The sequence below is a fragment of the Heptranchias perlo genome, chromosome 33 (assembly GCF_035084215.1).
Source record: "Heptranchias perlo isolate sHepPer1 chromosome 33, sHepPer1.hap1, whole genome shotgun sequence".
NCBI lineage: Eukaryota > Metazoa > Chordata > Chondrichthyes > Hexanchiformes > Hexanchidae > Heptranchias > Heptranchias perlo.
This window is the reverse complement of record NC_090357.1, coordinates 921,456-939,192: the sequence shown is the minus strand read 5'-3', so window position 1 is coordinate 939,192 and position 17,737 is coordinate 921,456. Positions and strand designations below refer to the sequence as shown.

The window sequence follows — 17,737 nt, the reverse complement described above, 5'->3', positions numbered from 1 at the left end:
AAGTCCCTCATCCCTGGAATCATTCTAGTAAATCTCCTCTGCACCCTCTCTAAGGCCTTCACATCTTTCCTAAAGTGCAGTGCCCAGAACTGGACACAATACTCCAGTTGTGGCCGAACCAGTGTTTTATAAAGGTTCATCATGACTTCCATACTTTTGTACTCTATGCCTCTATTTATAAAGCCCAGGATCCCGTATACTTTTTTAACCACTTTCTCAACCTGTCCTGCCACCTTCAATGATTTGTGCACATGTACCCCCAGATCTCTCTGTTCCTGCACCCCTTTTAGAGTTGCACCATTTAGTTTATATTGCCTTTCCTCATTCTTCCTGCCAAAATGTATCACTTCGCACTTCTCTGTGTTAAATTTATATAATCCAGCATCAACCCTCTGACCCAGAAACACTGGTACCATTAAAAGCTGATTTTGGTGTGTACATTTTCAGACAATATCCCTTGCGATTGGCCAACAGCACATTCAGCAGAATCTGTTTACAGTAACACCTGTCCCGTATGTATCTCTCTGCTGTACATGTACCGTTTAGTCTCAAGTAATGATGAATGAAAGAATTGCATTTCTATCGTGCCTTTCACCTCAGGAGGTCCCAAAGCGCTTTACAGCCAATGAAGTAGTTTTGAAATGTAGTCATTGTTGTAATGTAGGAAACGCAGCAGCCAATTTGTGCACAGCAAGATCCCACAAACAGCCCCTCTGGCAGTGCGGCGCTCCCTCAGTACCGACCCTCCGGCAGTGCGGCGCTCCCTCAGTACCGCCCCTCCGGCAGTGCGGCGCTCCCTCAGTACCGCCCCTCCGGCAGTGCGGCGCTCCCTCAGTACCGCCCCTCCGGCAGCGCGGCGCTCCCTCAGTACCGACCCTCCGTCAGCGCGGCGCTCCCTCAGTACCGACCCTCCGACAGCGCGGCGCTCCCTCAGTACCGCCCCTCCGACAGCGCGGCGCTCCCTCAGTACCGCCCCTCCGACAGCACGGCGCTCCCTCAGTACCGCCCCTCCGACAGCGCGGCGCTCCCTCAGTACCGCCCCTCCGACAGCGCGGCGCTCCCTCAGTACTACACTGAAGTGTCAGCCTAGATTAATTGCTCAAGTCTTTGGAGTGGGGCTTGAACCCAGGACTTTCTGACTCAGAGGCGAGAGTGAGACCCACTGAGTCCCGGTTGATGAACCAAACTGAGGAGGGAGGTTGCACTGCCCATTCCCGGTCTATGCCGAGATGCTTCATCTCAGCCAGAGCTACGTTAGGGTCACTACAATTGGCTCCACTGCCTCACGGCTATGTAGAAGGGGGTGGGGGGTGGGGGGTGGGGGCAGGGGGAATCAGCAAAGGTTCCTGCTCCTGATCACTGTCGAGTAAACCCTGCTAGGAAGTCCAAGTACATGGACATCAAGTGAGGACAGAAATCAAGTTGAACTGCGATGCTATCCATAGCCAAATAGCTTTCTGATAGCCACCGTCCTGGTTACCCATGGAAAATGGTCACTTGGGTAAAGTACTGAGAAGCTGCAGGTGGCTGTGTAACCCCAGTGCTAGTCAGGGCCCGTGTAACCGAACCCCAGCGCCAGTCAGGGCCCGTGTAACCGAACCCCAGCGCCAGTCAGGGCCCGTGTAACCGAACCCCAGCGCCAGTCAGGGCCCGTGTAACTAGATCCCAGCGGCAGTCAGGGCCCGTGTAACTGAACTACAGCGGTAATCAGGGCCCGTGTAACCGAACCCCAGTGCTAGTCAGGGCCCGTGTAACTAGATCCCAGTACTAGTCAGGGCCCGTGTAACCGAACCCCAGCCCCAGTCAGGGCCCGTGTAACCGAACCCCAGCCCCAGTCAGGGCCCGTGTAACTAGATCCCAGTACTAGTCAGGGCCCGTGTAACTAAACCCCAGCCCCAGTCAGGGCCCGTGTAACTGAACCCCAGCGCCAGTCAGGGCCCGTGTAACCGAACCCCAGCGACAGTCAGGGCCCGTGTAACCGAACCCCAGCGCCAGTCAGGGCCCGTGTAACCGAACCCCAGCGACAGTCAGGGCCCGTGTAACCGAACCCCAGCGCCAGTCAGGGCCCGTGTAACCGAACCCCAGCGCCAGTCAGGGCCCGTGTAACCGAACCCCAGTGCTAGTCAGGAGAGGGGATACTGATTTTGAGAAGCAGGTGCAAAATCAAAAATAATGAAAAAGCCAATCTTCCGCCGCAGCTGTTCATCAAACTCTGTCTCCACCTGAAACTGGAACACGTAAAGTGGGGAAACGTGAGCCCCAGTGAGTGAGGTTAAGGGGAGGATGGGGTAATCTCACTAATGTACTGCACCACATGAATGATCTTCAGAAAAGGGTTTTGTTGAGGTCAAAAGTCTTTACATTTACAGGGTTAAAACATTGAGTAAATTTACTAAGAAAAATAAAACCTATCCAGCTGAGGTCTAATTCAATTTGTCGATTTATCAGTCAGTCTCTGTGTGGCCTCGTGTGTTGTGTGTGAGCACGGCCAGACATTAACTGCCTCAATTCCATGCACTCTCTGCACTGCCTCTTGGGGAATCTTACAAACCTCCTCAATCACACGGGTAACTTTAAAGGCACGGCCCACGTACACTGAGAAAGAGCAGGCTGTCCGTGTGTGAGCTGAACAGAGTCACAGGGAATGTTGGATCACGCGGAGGGAGAAAAGAAAATCACTGATTCTCTTGTGCAGCATTTCCATTTAAAGGTCCTGTTGCTACAACAGTCACCTCATCAGCAGCAGTGAGCACGATATGGGGCAATCTGTGGAACAGCATGGGCAACGGGCAGTAAATACTCCCCCCACCCCACTCTCATCAGGGGGAGGGGGAAATTGTTAATATTGGACCTGTAGGAATTCCACTAATGGGTTAGAACAGAGAGGAAGAGAAGGGACAATAAACCAAAACAGGCTATGCTGGAGTGAGGGTAACCTGGGCACCCAGTCTGATTCCAGTAACACTGTCTACTCCTGTTCATTCAAAGCAGGGTTTCGTTCAAAAGAAAATTCAAATTATTCTGTAGTACAAATTAAATAAAACAGCACAGGCGACTTTTTTAAAACATGATTTCAATTCGAAATAAGCAACTTTGAATTGTACCCTGTGTGTAAGTTACAGCTGCATATAAACTGTTCGATATCACTGCTGCTGTTTTGGTAACAACTCACTCCCCTATCCCTAGAAGCATGGAACGAGACATGAAGATGTGGATTAGATACCAGATCATACAGCAATACTGGAGCGCCCTCCAAATGTCATGGGAAACCGGCCCCACCCACAAAACTGGCCTCCCCGGCGTGAAACAATGAGGGCGGTGAATTCCCGCCTGCTGAGGGTTTAAAATTACACTTATTTTCTTAGGTGCAAAGGCACTGATTGGCACAGATTAAACATTTTTAAATGGTGAAAAATATAAATTTACTAAGAAACTGACTAGTGTACACCTATGGAAGGTAGGAAATGGTTCAGTGTAGGTTTTTTTGAGTCATTTTCAGTGAGTTTAAATCAGGTTACTCACAGGCAGAGGACTGGACACCTTTATTAAAAATGCTTCTTTTTAGTGATAAACCCATTTCCAGCAGCATTAATAAAACTGCACCATGTTAACTCCCAAATACATCATGTATCAATGATTATTTTTGATTGCAAAAAATAATAAACGATTACGCTCTGTTAAGCTGCTGAAGTGCGCTGACTCCGGGCAGATTTTACGGTATGATGATAATACATTTTAGCGTAAAATGTGCCAGCGCAATTTTTGGGTGCAATTTGTGCCCAAAGCAGAAATTCCAGGCCGTTGTGGTCAGGGGGCTGTTTAGAAGCAGGTCAGAGTATAATAAAATGGGGAATGTTTTACATAAGCCACAGGAAAGGGATACTGCCTGTTTCCTTTGGTTACTGTGTATTTATAACATTATGAATGCCTAAATAACAACATAATATTCACTTATGTTTGACAATAAGACAGTGCATTATCTTGCGTCATTCAGCTGCCGAGCGACAGTCAGGATCTCCTTGGCACCTTTGCTGAGCAGCAGATTGGCTAAATCCACCCCTAATCTTTCTGCCGCTGCCTGAGAGTGGCGCAGTATTCTCTTGGCCGTGATCCCGACGTGTTGAACATCATCATCACTGCAATCTTCATCCTGAAAGGAAGCACAGAGATCGGCCATTTTGCACTGAAAAGTTTCAGGGGTTGCAATTTCTCTAGAACATTTTTAGAATTGAATTCCAGTCACAGTCTCGAGTGGGGGTGAACCCACAGGGTAAGACTGACAAACTCAGTTTAAGTGCCAGTGTGGCTCAGTTGGTGGGACTCTCTCCCCCCTCTGAGCCAAAAGGTCGTGGGTTCAAGCTCCACTCCAGGGCATGAGCTAATAACGCAGGCTGGCTGCACCGTTCAAGATGCCATGTTTTGGATGAGACGTTAAACCGAGGCCCCGTCGACCTGTCCAGATGGATGGTCCAACTGTCCTGAGTGAACATTCCTCTTTCAACCGACATCACCACAAGCAGATTAACCGCCCATCAATACCCGCCCATGGATACCCGCCCATCGGTGCCCGCCCAGATACCCACCCATCGATATCCACCCAGATACCTGCCCATCGCTGCCCGCCCATCGGTGCCCGCCCTTGGATACCTGCCCATCGGTGCCCGCCCAGATACCCGCCCATCGATGCCCGCCCATCGATACCCACCCATCGGTGCCCGCTCAGATACCCGCCCATCGGTGCCCACCCAGATACCCGCCCATGGATACCCACCCATCGGTGCCTGCCCTTGGATACCCACCCATCGGTGCCCGTCCAGATACCCACCCATGGATGCCCGCCCATGGATGCCCACCCATCGGTGCCCACCCAGATACCCACCCATCGATACCCACTCATCTTGCCCGTCCATCCCTCCCTGCTGTTTGTGGCACTTTGCTTTGTGCAAATGTCGGCCATGTTTACCTATAAAGTAATTGTGAAGCCGTTTGGGATGGCCCGAGGACAGGTGCTATATAAATGCAAGAGGTGGATATGAAAATGTCACACTAGGGCAGTAGGGATTAAATCAGTTTTTCAGAGCAGTAAAGGGACAGATTTACATTGCATCTAATCCCTGTAATATATAACCTGAGACTGCCTGATGCAACATCACAAAGGGAGCGTTCTCCTGCGTCCAACCCATGCTATAGCCAACCTGGGAGTTCTTGACACCACTACTAGAGGCAAAAAACATCTTATCTATTCTCCAACACTGACCGTCACTGGGATCCTGATGTGGAGACTCCCTCTTTAAAGGAATCCTTAGTTGAACTGAGTTGAGTAGCAGGGACAGGATAATTTGTGCTAACACTGGCCAGGATAATTTGTGCTAACACTGGCCATCCTACTGCAGGGTTTCATCATCCAGCTGCTGAGCTGTGCAGTGGGACATGGGGATGTCTCAGAGTCCACATCAGGCCAACACCACCTGTGATTACACCTTTTACAGCATGACCTCCTTTCCCCTTTCAGTGCTCACAGAGTTTGCTGAAATACCCCATGACAGTGCAATATGAGGACATTTGATCTCATCCAGAATACCAGCACCGTGGCCGTGCCAAAAGAAACATCTGCTGGAACAACTAGAAAGGGCTCCAGTTTCTAACGTCTCAGCTGGAGGACTCTACTATTGCCTCAGTTTCACATCAAGCAATGCAATTACCCTCTGGGGAGCTTCTAGGCTCTTTAAGTGGTGGGGGGGCCTGGGAACTGTGAGACTATCCTGGATTTCAAAAGAAAGACTTGCAGTTATATAGCGTCATTACAGCCAATGAAGTACTTTCGGAACGTAGTCACTGTTGTGATGCAGGAAACGCGGCATCCAATTTGTGCACAGCAAGATCCCACAAACAGCAATGTGATAAATGACCAGATAATCTGTTTTAGTGATGTTGGTTGAGGGATAAATATTGGCCCAGGACAACAGGGAGAACTCCCCTGCTCTTCTTTGAATAATGTCCTATTCTCTTACTGCTGCAATTGTCCTGGGATCTTTCACGTCCACTTGAGAGGGCAGTTTAATATCTCAGTATAATATCTCATCAGAAAGACGGCACCTCCGACAGTGCAGCACTCCCTCAGTACTGACCCTCCGACAGTGCAGCGCTCCCTCAGTACTGACCCTCCGACAGTGCAGCACTCCCTCAGTACTGCACTGGGAGTGCTAGATTATGGATATACCTGGTTTTGAGTGGATACACTCGTTTGCATCGTATCTTTCAAGCTGTCTGACCCATCGAGACTGTACACTGCCCCTGTGAGGTAGAGCTGCAATTGAAGGATTCAGAGAATTAGAATATAGATTTGAAGAAAAAAATGCAAAAAGATGTCAATCATTGAAAGTAGCGTTACCTGATTTCCATTAATGACACTGTGAACGGCAACAGGTACACTGCAGCCTCCCTCCTGCACAAAACATGGAACAGAGAGTCGATTAGTGTCTTTACAATCTCCCCACCTCACAACCATACAACGGAGACTAGACCAGAGGGTGGGGGGAGGACGGGGAGGAGGGGAAGTCGGGGAAAATCACTATGCAGTAACTCCCACTAGAAAGTGAATGAACATTGCATGAGGAAAGGATCGGGTTCAACTGTAATACCACCCCAACGGCCAATACATGCGGGTACGGCAGTGCAGTGCTTCTGTTACTGGACTAATAATCCAGAAAACGTGAGTTCAAATCCCACCCCGGGCAGTCTGAAATTTGAATTCAGCTTTAAAAATCTGGAATCGGTAAACGTGACCATGAAGCTGTTGGATTGTCATAAAAACCCAACTGGTTCATTAATGTCCTTTAGGGAAGGAAACCTGCCGTCCTTACCCGGTCTGGCCTATATGTGACTCCAGACCCACAGCAATGTGGTTGATTCTTAATTGCCCTCTGAAATGGCCGAGCAAGCCACTCAGTTGTTCAAGAAGATGGTTCACCACCACCTTCTCAAGGGCAATAAATGCTGGCCCTGCCAGCGACGCCCACATCCCATGAACCAATAAAAAAAAGGTTGTTTCCCCTGGCTAGAGAGTCTAGAACTAGGGGGCAAAGTCACAGGATAAGGGGTGGACATTTAGGACTGAGATGAGGAAAAATTTCTTCACTCAGAGGTTGTGAATATTTGGAATTCTCTACCCCAGAGGACTGTGGATGCTGAGTTGTTGAATATATTCAAGGCTGAGATCGATAGATTTTCGGACTCTAAGGGAATCAAGGGATATGGGGATCGGGCGGGAAAGTGGAGTTGAGGTCGAAGATCAGCCATGATCTGATTGAATGGCGGAGCAGGCTCGAGGGGCCGAATGGCCTACTCCTGCTCCTATTTCTTATGTTCTTATAAAGTGCCCTAGCAAGCTCCTCAGTTGTATCAAACCGGTACAAAAAATACCACTCAGACTGCAGTGGTTCAAGAAGGCCCACCACCAGTGACAAGCACAGGTATAGGGGTGGAAGCAGAGGATAAAGCATGAATGGTACGGCAGGCTCGCAAAGAAAACAGGAAATGCAGAGGACAGGTTAGCATTTTGGGTTCAAAGGCCATGCCCAATATGTTAATCTGCCTTTCTCCTTCAGATGCTGACTGGCCTCCTGCTTACTTCCAGTATTTTATGACTTTGTTTCAGGTTGCCCCTTTATCGCAGCAGGCGGCCACCTCACCTATGGCCAAGTGGACTATACATTTCCACAGTTTTGTAAGCTGGAAACTGCTGAGAACCAGGTGATTTCTGGAGCACGGCAGCAGTTTTATGTATTTTTAACTGTACCAGGTGCTTCATGAAGGAACGCTCAGCGATGCAGCGCAGGACTGTTTCTGTGTCATTGAGAGCAGACACCATGTCCAGGATATCCGAGTCATTCATTCTCACTTCTACGCCCAGGGCACCCTGGAAACACATAGCAACATAAATACATTTAACAACAACAGCCTGATTTATACAACACCCTTTACTTAGTGAGACCTCCTAAGGCACCGGCAGGCAATGTGGGGAAGGGGGAGTTAAGGCAGCATTTGTCCAATAGAAATCACTGACTAGCCACAGGTGTTGCTATGGCAACATTGATTTAGCCTCGTGCTAATTTTAGCAGAAAACGCCTCACATAATCCAGTAAACGTTCTTCAAACGCGTGTATTTACTTAACAAACATCTCCCGCCATTCAGTAACCAAGGAGGCACAGTCCCCACTGCAGATAGCGGCCACATTCCTGCTAATGCCATTTGCCGTTGGAAACAGTGAAGATGAGAGGTGAAGGATAAGCAGATTCACATTCCTTAAAGCTGGTGAGTTGCTGTGTTTAGCAATTTATAACATCAAATCCTGCTAATGAAGTGTTTTGATAATTTGTAATAATATAGAAGGGGGTGGGGCGATGATGTGCGATCACCACATTTCATGTTGCACAGTAAAATCATCTGAATGAAACTGCCCGAAGACTCCACCTCTGACTCCCTCCCCTCGTTATTAACAGTCGATAGAGACTTCGAATACTCAGTTTTTATTTACTAATCAGAAATGCAATTAGCCACATCTGGATTTCCAAATAGCCACATGTGGCTAACGTATTGGACAACACTGAGTGAGGGCAGATGGTCGAATGCATGGTCAACGAGAGGGGTTTTGAGCAGACTTTTTAAAGATGGAAGAGATGTAGTGAAGCTCAGAAATCTGGGAATAGAACACTAGAGAGCAGGGCCTTAACGGTTAAAGACTCTGCTAGTGATGGCCGGGGGGGGGGGGGGGGAGGAGAGAAAACAGGGGTGGAGAGTGGACCAGAGTCAGGAGAGTGGTGGGGACGAGCTGAGGCTTGTAGCTGGGAAAGATTTCAGAGGAAGGACGGAGTGGGTGGATTTGAAAATGTCTCTTTTTGACGAACAATGAAAGAAACGTTTGCCTCAAACTGTAGATTGAGACATTCATTGATGTCACAGATTTGGAGGAGAGCAATCATTGATTTTACAAAGCAGCTCTATAAGAATGGGAATACAAAACTGTCAAAGTTTCCAAACAAATGCCAGAAATGGAGAGAGAAAATGCTGGAAATAACAGGTCAGTCAGCATCTGAAAAAAGGTGAACACCTCTGCTGCAGATTCTTTAGAATTTGGTTGCTCTGAGTTCTGATAAAGACACAAATCCTGGACATGAACCTGCTTTTCTTTTCCCAGATGTTGGTGAACCTGCTGTGTACGTCCAGCATTTTGTGTTTTTAACTCCAATTGTCCACGGTGATTTGTACAGGTAGAATGCGTGAGCTGCAGTGTGGGTTGGCAGGGCAATAAGTGACTTCTAAAAGCTGAACGGTCTGTAATGGGACTGAAAATGGCACAAAGACTACACTGGAATATAAAACTGGTAATTTCAGAAACACAAAACAATGATTGTGAACATTCAAAAATTTAGTAATCAAGCATTTTATTAATGGAAAAGTAAAATTTAGATGCAGAACATTTTGTTTAAAGTATACTTTAGATGTCTATTTAATATATGATTACACCCACTTAACAAATCACTATCAGAAGTAATCCACTGTGTTCAGTGCTTGGAGATATTTGACAAGTCACAACTTTAAATGCAGGACATTGCTGAAAGGTTTTTTTTAGAAAAGTGACAGCATCTCCTGTAGCATTTGCTCATTGGTACTTTAGGGTTTAGAGCACAGATGTGATGTTTAGCTGCTAACCCTGCCTTTCCCTTTAAGGCGACTGCCCAAGTGTTCCCCTGCAGCCACTTGTAGATTCCTGAGGCCAAAGGTCAGTAAATAGCCTGTAAATTTCAGGCTCCAGAATAAAATGCCTGGCTTTTATAGATTGGTTTGCATTGTAACAAAGTCTGACATCAGTCTGACCAGCTCTGGGCGGTACCTTCGATATATAGAAAATAAACATATTATAAAGTAGTGCACATCTCTACTGAAAAGATTTGGAAAGAAGATTGTAAGAGAGGTCCCAATGAACTTAAGTATTTATGATTAGTTTCTGGAAAATAAATAACATTTTCCTGACCCAACTCAGGAATCTGTCAAATTTCTCACTCCAGCAAAGGGTCGCCAGGTGAGGACTCCTTCCCTCCGGATCTATTCAGCTACAGGGAGGGATCTCCCGCATCCAGGATCAGTGCCATTTATTGTAACGCGGGCCGAGTCCCCTGACCAGCCTGCGAGCCTCTCCGGGATTGGAAGCCATTTGCAGCTCACTTCCTTTCCCGTCCACTATTAAGCCGTTTCAGTAAAAGATTACAGTGCATCATGTAAACAGCGCACCTGCCCGGTTACAGACTTACTGACATTATAAGGTACACATTAATATCATCAGGTGCAATGGCTCATTAATAACCATCAGTCATTTTTTCTTTAATTTGAAGATAGTTGATGTTTTGTCTGACTGGCCATATTGAACATGCACACATTCACTGTGAGGCTATTGTAGAACCTCTAACCTGGTAACCTGGTACCTCGGTTCTGTCCAGCAAAAACGTTAATTGTGCAGCAGTGTGGTGTAATTCAGTTACCTGGCCCACAGCATACATACAATCTTCAGGCTCCAGAATCTACAAGAAAAAAAATATCAATTTTACTGCCACTTTGTGCAAAGAGGAGCATTCTGGCAACTAAAGTACCTGATTTCCCTGCCTGTGACTGTGAACAGGAGGAAAACGGTTGGTACTCTGCTTTGGAAAATAAAACACCAACAGAAACCTCTCATCACTGCATCTGCAAACTGCAAGCATTGTTCCAGCAGTAGAGCTGATCAGGACGAAGGAATCAGGCATTAATCTTTGCTCCGTCACTGGAATATAGAAAGGGCAGCAACCTGAGAATGGAAACTTGCTGCCCTTGCACAGCACCGGTGAGAATGGGCAGCACCGGCTGCTCATTAAGGCCACTCGGCCCATCACAGGTCACCCATCCACAACTAAAACCTACAATTCCCCATCGCAACATCCAGCTGTTTCTCAAATGATTTCACTGCTCGATCCAGAGTCCAGTTCACACATCGATCTCTCTGCGTAAATCATATGGACGCTGGTCTGGATTTTTCAGCAGTTTGTGCCTCTTGTCTACAGTGTGATGAAGTGATGTTGAGATTTGCCCCTTTGATACTGCTTCCAATCTTATACTTTGTATTAGTGTGCTTCAGTGTGGCCCCAAGAGAGGGGCACTTAATAAAAAGGGAGGTGGACTAATGCATTTCTGATCAAACTGCCACCCACTATGCTTCAGAGAGGCCCGCTGGTTTGGAAGCAGGAAAGAGAAGGAAGATGATCAGAAGCTTTATCACAAGGTTTACCCAGCAGGGTCCCACACGTTATTAGAAGCCATACCTGGCTGATGCGACTCTCCCAGCCCATTCTCCGCAGGCCGGCTGCTGCAAGTACAATGGCACTGAAATCATTCCTCTCCTCAAGCTTCTTTAGTCTTGTGTTCAAATTGCCTCGCTGTGATCAAAATTGTTAAAGAAACACACAGGCACCATAGAATCATAGAAGTTTACAACATGGAAACAGGCCCTTCGGCCCAACATGTCCATGTTGCCCAGTTTATACCACTAAGCTAGTCCCAATTGCCTGCACTTGGCCCATATCCCTCTATACCCATCTTACCCATGTAACTGTCCAAATGCTTTTTAAAAGACAAAATTGTACCTGCCTCTACTACTGCCTCTGGCAGCTCGTTCCAGACACTCACCACCCTTTGAGTGAAAAAATTGCCCCTCTGGACCCTTTTGTATCTCTCCCCTCTCACCTTAAATCTATGCCCCCTCGTTATAGACTCCCCTACCTTTGGGAAAAGATTTTGACTATCTACCTTATCTATGCCCCTCATCATTTTATAGATTTCTATAAGATCACCCCTAAACCTCCTGCTCTCCAGGGAAAAAAGTCTCAGTCTATCCAACCCCTCCCTATAAGTCAAACCATCAAGTCCCGGTAGCATCCTAGTAAATCTTTTCTGCACTCTTTCTAGTTTAATAATATCCTTTCTATAATAGGGTGACCAGAACTGTACACAGTATTCCAAGTGTGGCCTTACTAATGTCTTGTACAACTTCAACAAGACATCCCAACTCCTGTATTCAATGTTCTGACCAATGAAACCAAGCATGCCGAATGCCTTCTTCACCACCCTATCCACCTGTGACTCCACTTTCAAGGAGCTATGAACCTGTACTCCTAGATCTCTTTGTTCTATAACTCTCCCCAACGCCCTACCATTAACGGAGTAGGTCCTGGACCGATTCGATCTACCAAAATGCATCACCTCACATTTATCTAAATTAAACTCCATCTGCCATTCATCGGCCCACTGGCCCAATTTATCAAGATCCTGTTGCAATCCTAGATAACCTTCTTCACTGTCCACAATGCCACCAATCTTGGTGTCATCTGCAAACTTACTAACCATTCCTCCCAAATTCTCATCCAAATCATTAATATAAATAACAAATAACAGCGGACCCAGCACCGATCCCTGAGGCACACCGCTGGACACAGGCCTCCGGTTTGAAAAACAACCCTCTACAACCACCCTCTGTCTTCTGTCGTCAATCCAATTTTGTATCCAATTGGCTACCTCACCTTGGATCCCATGAGATTTAACCTTATGTTACAACCTACCATGCGGTACCTTGTCAAAGGCTTTGCTAAAGTCCATGTAGACCACGTCTACTGCACAGCCCTCATCTATCTTCTTGGTTACCCCTTCAAAAAACTCAATCAAATTCGTGAGACATGATTTTCCTCTCACAAAACCATGCTGACTGTTCCTAATTAGTCCCTGCCTCTCCAAATGCCTGTAGATCCTGTCTCTCAGAATACCCTCTAACAACTTACCCACTACAGATGTCAGGCTCACCGGTCTGTAGTTCCCAGGCTTTTCCCTGCTGCCCTTCTTAAACAAAGGCACAACATTTGCTACCCTCCAATCTTCAGGCACCTCACCTGTAGCGGTGGATGATTCAAACATCTCTGCTAGGGGACCTGCAATTTCCTCCCTAACCTCCCATAACGTCCTGGGAAACATTTCATCAGGTCCCGGAGATTTATCTACCTTGATGCACGTTAAGACTTCCAGCACCTCCCTCTCTGTAATATGTACACTCCTCAAGACATCACTATTTATTTCCCCAAGTTCCCTAACATCCATGCCTTTCTCAACCGTAAATACCGATGTGAAATATTCATTCAGGATCTCACCCATCTCTTGAGGTTCCGCACATAGATGACCTTGTTGATCCTTAAGAGGCCCTACTCTCTCCCTAGTTACTCTTTTGCCCTTTATGTATTTGTAGAAGCTCTTTGGATTCTCCTTTGCCTTATCTGCCAAAGCAATCTCATGTCCCCTTTTTGCCCTCCTGATTTCTCTCTTAACTCTACTCCGGCAATCTCTATACTCTTCAAGGGATCCACTTGATCCCAGCTGTCTATGCATGTCATATGCCTCCTTCTTCTTTTTGACTAGGGCCTCAATCTCCCGAGTCATCCAAGGTTCCCTACTTCTACCAGCCTTGCCCTTCACTTTATAAGGAATGTGCTTACCCTGAACCCTGGTTAACACACTTTTGAAAGCCTCCCACTTACCAGACGTCCCTTTGCCTGCCAACAGACTCTCCCAATCAACTTCTGAAAGTTCCTGTCTAATACCATCAAAATTGGCCTTTCCCCAATTTAGAATTTTAACTTTTGGGCCAGACCTATCATTCTCCATAGCTATCTTAAAACTAATGGAATTATGATCACTGGTCCCAAAGTGATCCCTCACCAACACTTCTGTCACCTGCCCTTCCTTATTTCCCAAGAGGAGTAATAAAACCACACTGGACTGATTCATGTTACATTCCTGGTGCTTCCCTCCTTGCACGATTCAACCAGCATCACAGACACATCTCCCCAACGCCACTCAGAGATGAATCTACCCTGAGTTGCCAGTCTCTTCAAACCCTAGGTTTCACACACCTTCACCGTCAAAACACTCCAGCTGACATCATCAGCCCACAAAAGGTGCAAGTCAGTTTGCTTCAGGAGACAATTCACCTTCACAGTGGTAATCAACAAGACCACAGTCCTATTAACATGCCAGCAGGGGCACACTCTAAACATGGTTTATATTCAAGCAAACCCAACCTCAATTTCAAAGATTTGGGGGACTTTTTATCTGCTAATCAAGGTCGCTGGCTCCCTCTACACAGTCCCATAAAACACTCCCAGGGCAGGTACAGGGTTAGATACAGAGTAAAGCTCCCTCTACACTGTCCCATAAAACACTCCCAGGGCAGGTACAGGGTTAGATACAGAGTAAAGCTCCCTCTACACTGTCCCATCAAACACTCCCAGGGTCAGGTACAGGGTTAGATACAGAGTAAAGCTCCCTCTACACTGTCCCATAAAACACTCCCAGGGCAGGTACAGGGTTAGATACAGAGTAAAGCTCCCTCTACACTGTCCCATAAAACACTCCCAGGGCAGGTACAGGGTTAGATACAGAGTAAAGCTCCCTCTACACTGTCCCATAAAACACTCCCAGGGCAGGTACAGGGTTAGATACAGAGTAAAGCTCCCTCTACACTGTCCCATAAAACACTCCCAGGGCAGGTACAGGGTTAGATACAGAGTAAAGCTCCCTCTACACTGTCCCGTCAAACACTCCCAGGGCAGGTACAGGGTTAGATACAGAGTAAAGCTCCCTCTACACTGTCCCATCAAACACTCCCAGGGCAGGTGGGAGCCGAATCCATAATAGCTTTTAAAAGGGAACTGAATATACATTCGAAAAAGAAAAATTTCAACGGGTGCGTGGATAGAGCAGAGGAATAAGACTAAATGGAGAACTATTTCAGAGAGCCGGCAGAGGCAGGATGGGCCGAACGTTAGAACACAGAAAGTCATTCTGTGATTCTGTTAACGTGACTTTGAACAATAAAAGGATACAATATCTTTGAATTCCAGGTGAGGAAATCGCCTTTTGAGCTGAGCTGCTCGTCGTAAAGAGCTAGTTCCCACAACGCTGTGGAGAGAGAGAGAGATAAAAACTCAAAGTAATCTTATACAACAGGTTTCAGACCATCAAAAAATAAAAAGCTGAATCAACACAGGTCACGCTGTGCACCTTGTGTTGTACGTGGCACACACTTCTGCAGTTCTCACCTCCGTGTTGCATAGAAGGAAGAACACACAATAGTAAATTTATCCGCTGACTGCATGCAATTGCAGGTTTTAGAATCAGCCCAGGAGTGCCCTCTGCTGGGATAGCCAGGGAGTGCCATTGGCCAGGGCTGTGCAGACGAGCAGGACCTGGACAGCCCAAGGTGTGCTAACCCCGTCACTCACCCCGGAAATTACTGACACGGCCCTTTTGCGTTATATAAAATTTCAGCCAACAGCAAACGTTGGGCTCTCTCACTAGTGGTCGTGCTTAGAAATAGAAACTGCAAGACTCGTCTTGCTCTGGCCGCCCCTGATGACCTGTTGTTTAATGACCCCTGTGCCATCCTTCGGCCTGAGTGTTGCCAGGTTGACTGGTTCCATTTCTACCCAGCGTCCGATGGGAGAATGGTGCCAAGAGGCTGGTACAGTCTCGCTCTCCTGAAACCAGCATGGCAATGTTAACGCAGCAAAGATCCCCCTCTGCACAGTGAAGCGTATACCTGCATTAGTGCCTTACCTCCTCTCTGCCAGTGTGCCCAGGGATTTCCCCACATTGTTCGGATGCAGAACGACAGCATCGAAAGGAATTTCACGCCTGTAACAAGAGTGCAGAAAAGATTTACTAGGATGCTACCGGGACTTGATGGTTTGACTTATAGGGAGAGGTTGGATAGACTGAGACTTTTTTCCCTGGAGAGTAGGAGGTTTAGGGGTGATCTTATAGAAGTCTATAAAATAATGAGGGGCATAGATAAGGTAGATAGTCAAAATCTTTTCCCAAAGGTGGGGGAGTCTATAACGAGGGGGCATAGATTTAAGGTGAGGGGGGAGAGATACAAAAGGGTCCAGAGGGGCAACTTTTTCACTCAAAGGGTGGTGAGTGTCTGGAACGAGCTGCCAGAGGCAGTATTAGAGGCGGGTACAATTTTGTCTTTTAAAAAGCATTTGGACAGTTACATGGGTAAGATGGGTATAGAGGGATATGGGCCAAGTGCAGGCAATTGGGACTAGCTTAGTGGTATAAACTGGGCGACATGGACATGTTGGGCCGAAGGGCCTGTTTCCATGTTGTAAACTTCTATGATTCGAACTGTGATTATAAATCTGAATTTACTGTCTGCAGATTATTTGCAGTGAAAAACAGTAATTTCATTTGCAAAACATATCTAACTGCTTCCTCAGGGTTTATAGTTTACATGGAGAAGGGGGGCCAGTGAAAAGGGAACAATATGCCCACAGAGAGGGGGTGGGGGGGGGAAATTAAATGTAAGATACTGTACGGATGCCCACACTGCATTCACATCATTCCAACAGCTGTATTACCAGATGCTGACAGGACAACCTCCAGGGGATGGAAGGTCCCGCCCAATTTTTTTTAAAGAATCAAGAGGAGGGATATGGATTAAGAGCAGAAGCTTTTCCATTTCGGGCACCCAGTGTCAACATCCAGCCAGGGATACAGAGTAAAGCTCCCTCTACACTGTCCCATCAAACACTCCCAGGGCAGGTACAGGGTTAGATACAGAGTAAAGCTCCCTCTACACTGTCCCATCAAACACTCCCAGGGCAGGTACAGGGTTAGATACAGAGTAAAGCTCCCTCTACACTGTCCCATTAAACACTCCCAGGGCAGGTACAGCACGGGTTAGATACAGAGTAAAGCTCCCTCTACACTGTCCCATCAAACACTCCCAGGGCAGGTACAGGGTTAGATACAGAGTAAAGCTCCCTCTACACTGTCCCATCAAACACTCCCAGGGCAGGAACAGCACGGGGTTCGATAGTAAAACTCCCAACAATGTGGCTCAATCTCAATTTCAGAGGAGCCCCAATCCTACCCCAGTATAATATTTTCCACTCCAGCCTTCCTGTGACCTCAATTAGGTTGAAAATGTATAAATCAAACCAGCAATTAAACTGCTCCCCTGTATTTAAAGGATGTATAAAAGTTGGGGGGAAGAGGCTGAGTAATTCAGACTGCTGGAGCTGTACCGCGTGTACCACAGAACACTGGCTTGTCGGTCTACAGTCTAAATTCCCCACACAATGTTCGATCCCGGCCCTGCTGCTGTACGGAGACACTGAGCAAAAACCAGATGCTTCTCCACAGAGAAAAAGAGTAAAAAAAAAATGGATAATCACATCGGAGCCATTTTAAAGCACCTCCTAACAGCCAGTCCGAATAACTGCAGTCAGGGGCCAGGAGTGGATTGTCAGCCTTCCCTCTCAGCCGGGCAGATCAGAGAGAAACAACAACAACAACTTGCATTTATATAGTGCCTTTAGTGTAGTAAAATGTCCCAATGTGCTTCACAGGAGCAACTTTCAAACAAAATTTGACACCGAGCCACATTAGGACGGATGACCAAAAGCTTGGTCAAAGAAACATGAATTAATTTTATGTGTTGAACACAACTGGAATTTAGGTGCTTGTTTATTTGAGGAGTTTGATCAGACTGTGTCACCCGAATCGAGATTATTCGATCTGAAGTCACTCACTTGCAGATGGCTCCAATTGTAAACCCAAGGGGTAGAGTGGTCGGCAGGTCCTTCAGAGAGTGAACTA

At 47.0% G+C, this 17,737-nt stretch overlaps 2 protein-coding genes across 2 annotated transcripts in view; one reads left to right on the top strand and one right to left on the bottom strand.

Annotated features, from left to right (window-relative positions):
• Positions 1-3,525: 3,525 nt before the first annotated feature.
• Positions 3,526-17,737, bottom strand: part of hmbsb (hydroxymethylbilane synthase, b) — a 14,627-nt gene continuing 415 nt past the window's right edge. Inside the window, exons 2-10 of the mRNA XM_067970705.1 lie at positions 17,671-17,734; positions 15,689-15,766; positions 14,956-15,031; positions 11,353-11,466; positions 10,468-10,578; positions 7,799-7,918; positions 6,392-6,445; positions 6,221-6,307; positions 3,526-4,150 (exon numbers count right to left, since the gene is read on the bottom strand). Coding sequence (XP_067826806.1) covers positions 3,977-4,150; positions 6,221-6,307; positions 6,392-6,445; positions 7,799-7,918; positions 10,468-10,578; positions 11,353-11,466; positions 14,956-15,031; positions 15,689-15,766; positions 17,671-17,734 — 878 coding nt within the window. The 3' untranslated portion in view covers positions 3,526-3,976. The remainder of the gene's footprint in view (positions 4,151-6,220; positions 6,308-6,391; positions 6,446-7,798; positions 7,919-10,467; positions 10,579-11,352; positions 11,467-14,955; positions 15,032-15,688; positions 15,767-17,670; positions 17,735-17,737) is intronic.
• The window catches only part of LOC137301371 (uncharacterized), a 37,990-nt gene continuing 28,304 nt past the window's right edge, over positions 8,052-17,737 (top strand). Inside the window, exon 1 of the mRNA XM_067970827.1 lies at positions 8,052-8,314. The gene's annotated coding sequence lies outside the window, so the exon portion shown is untranslated. The remainder of the gene's footprint in view (positions 8,315-17,737) is intronic.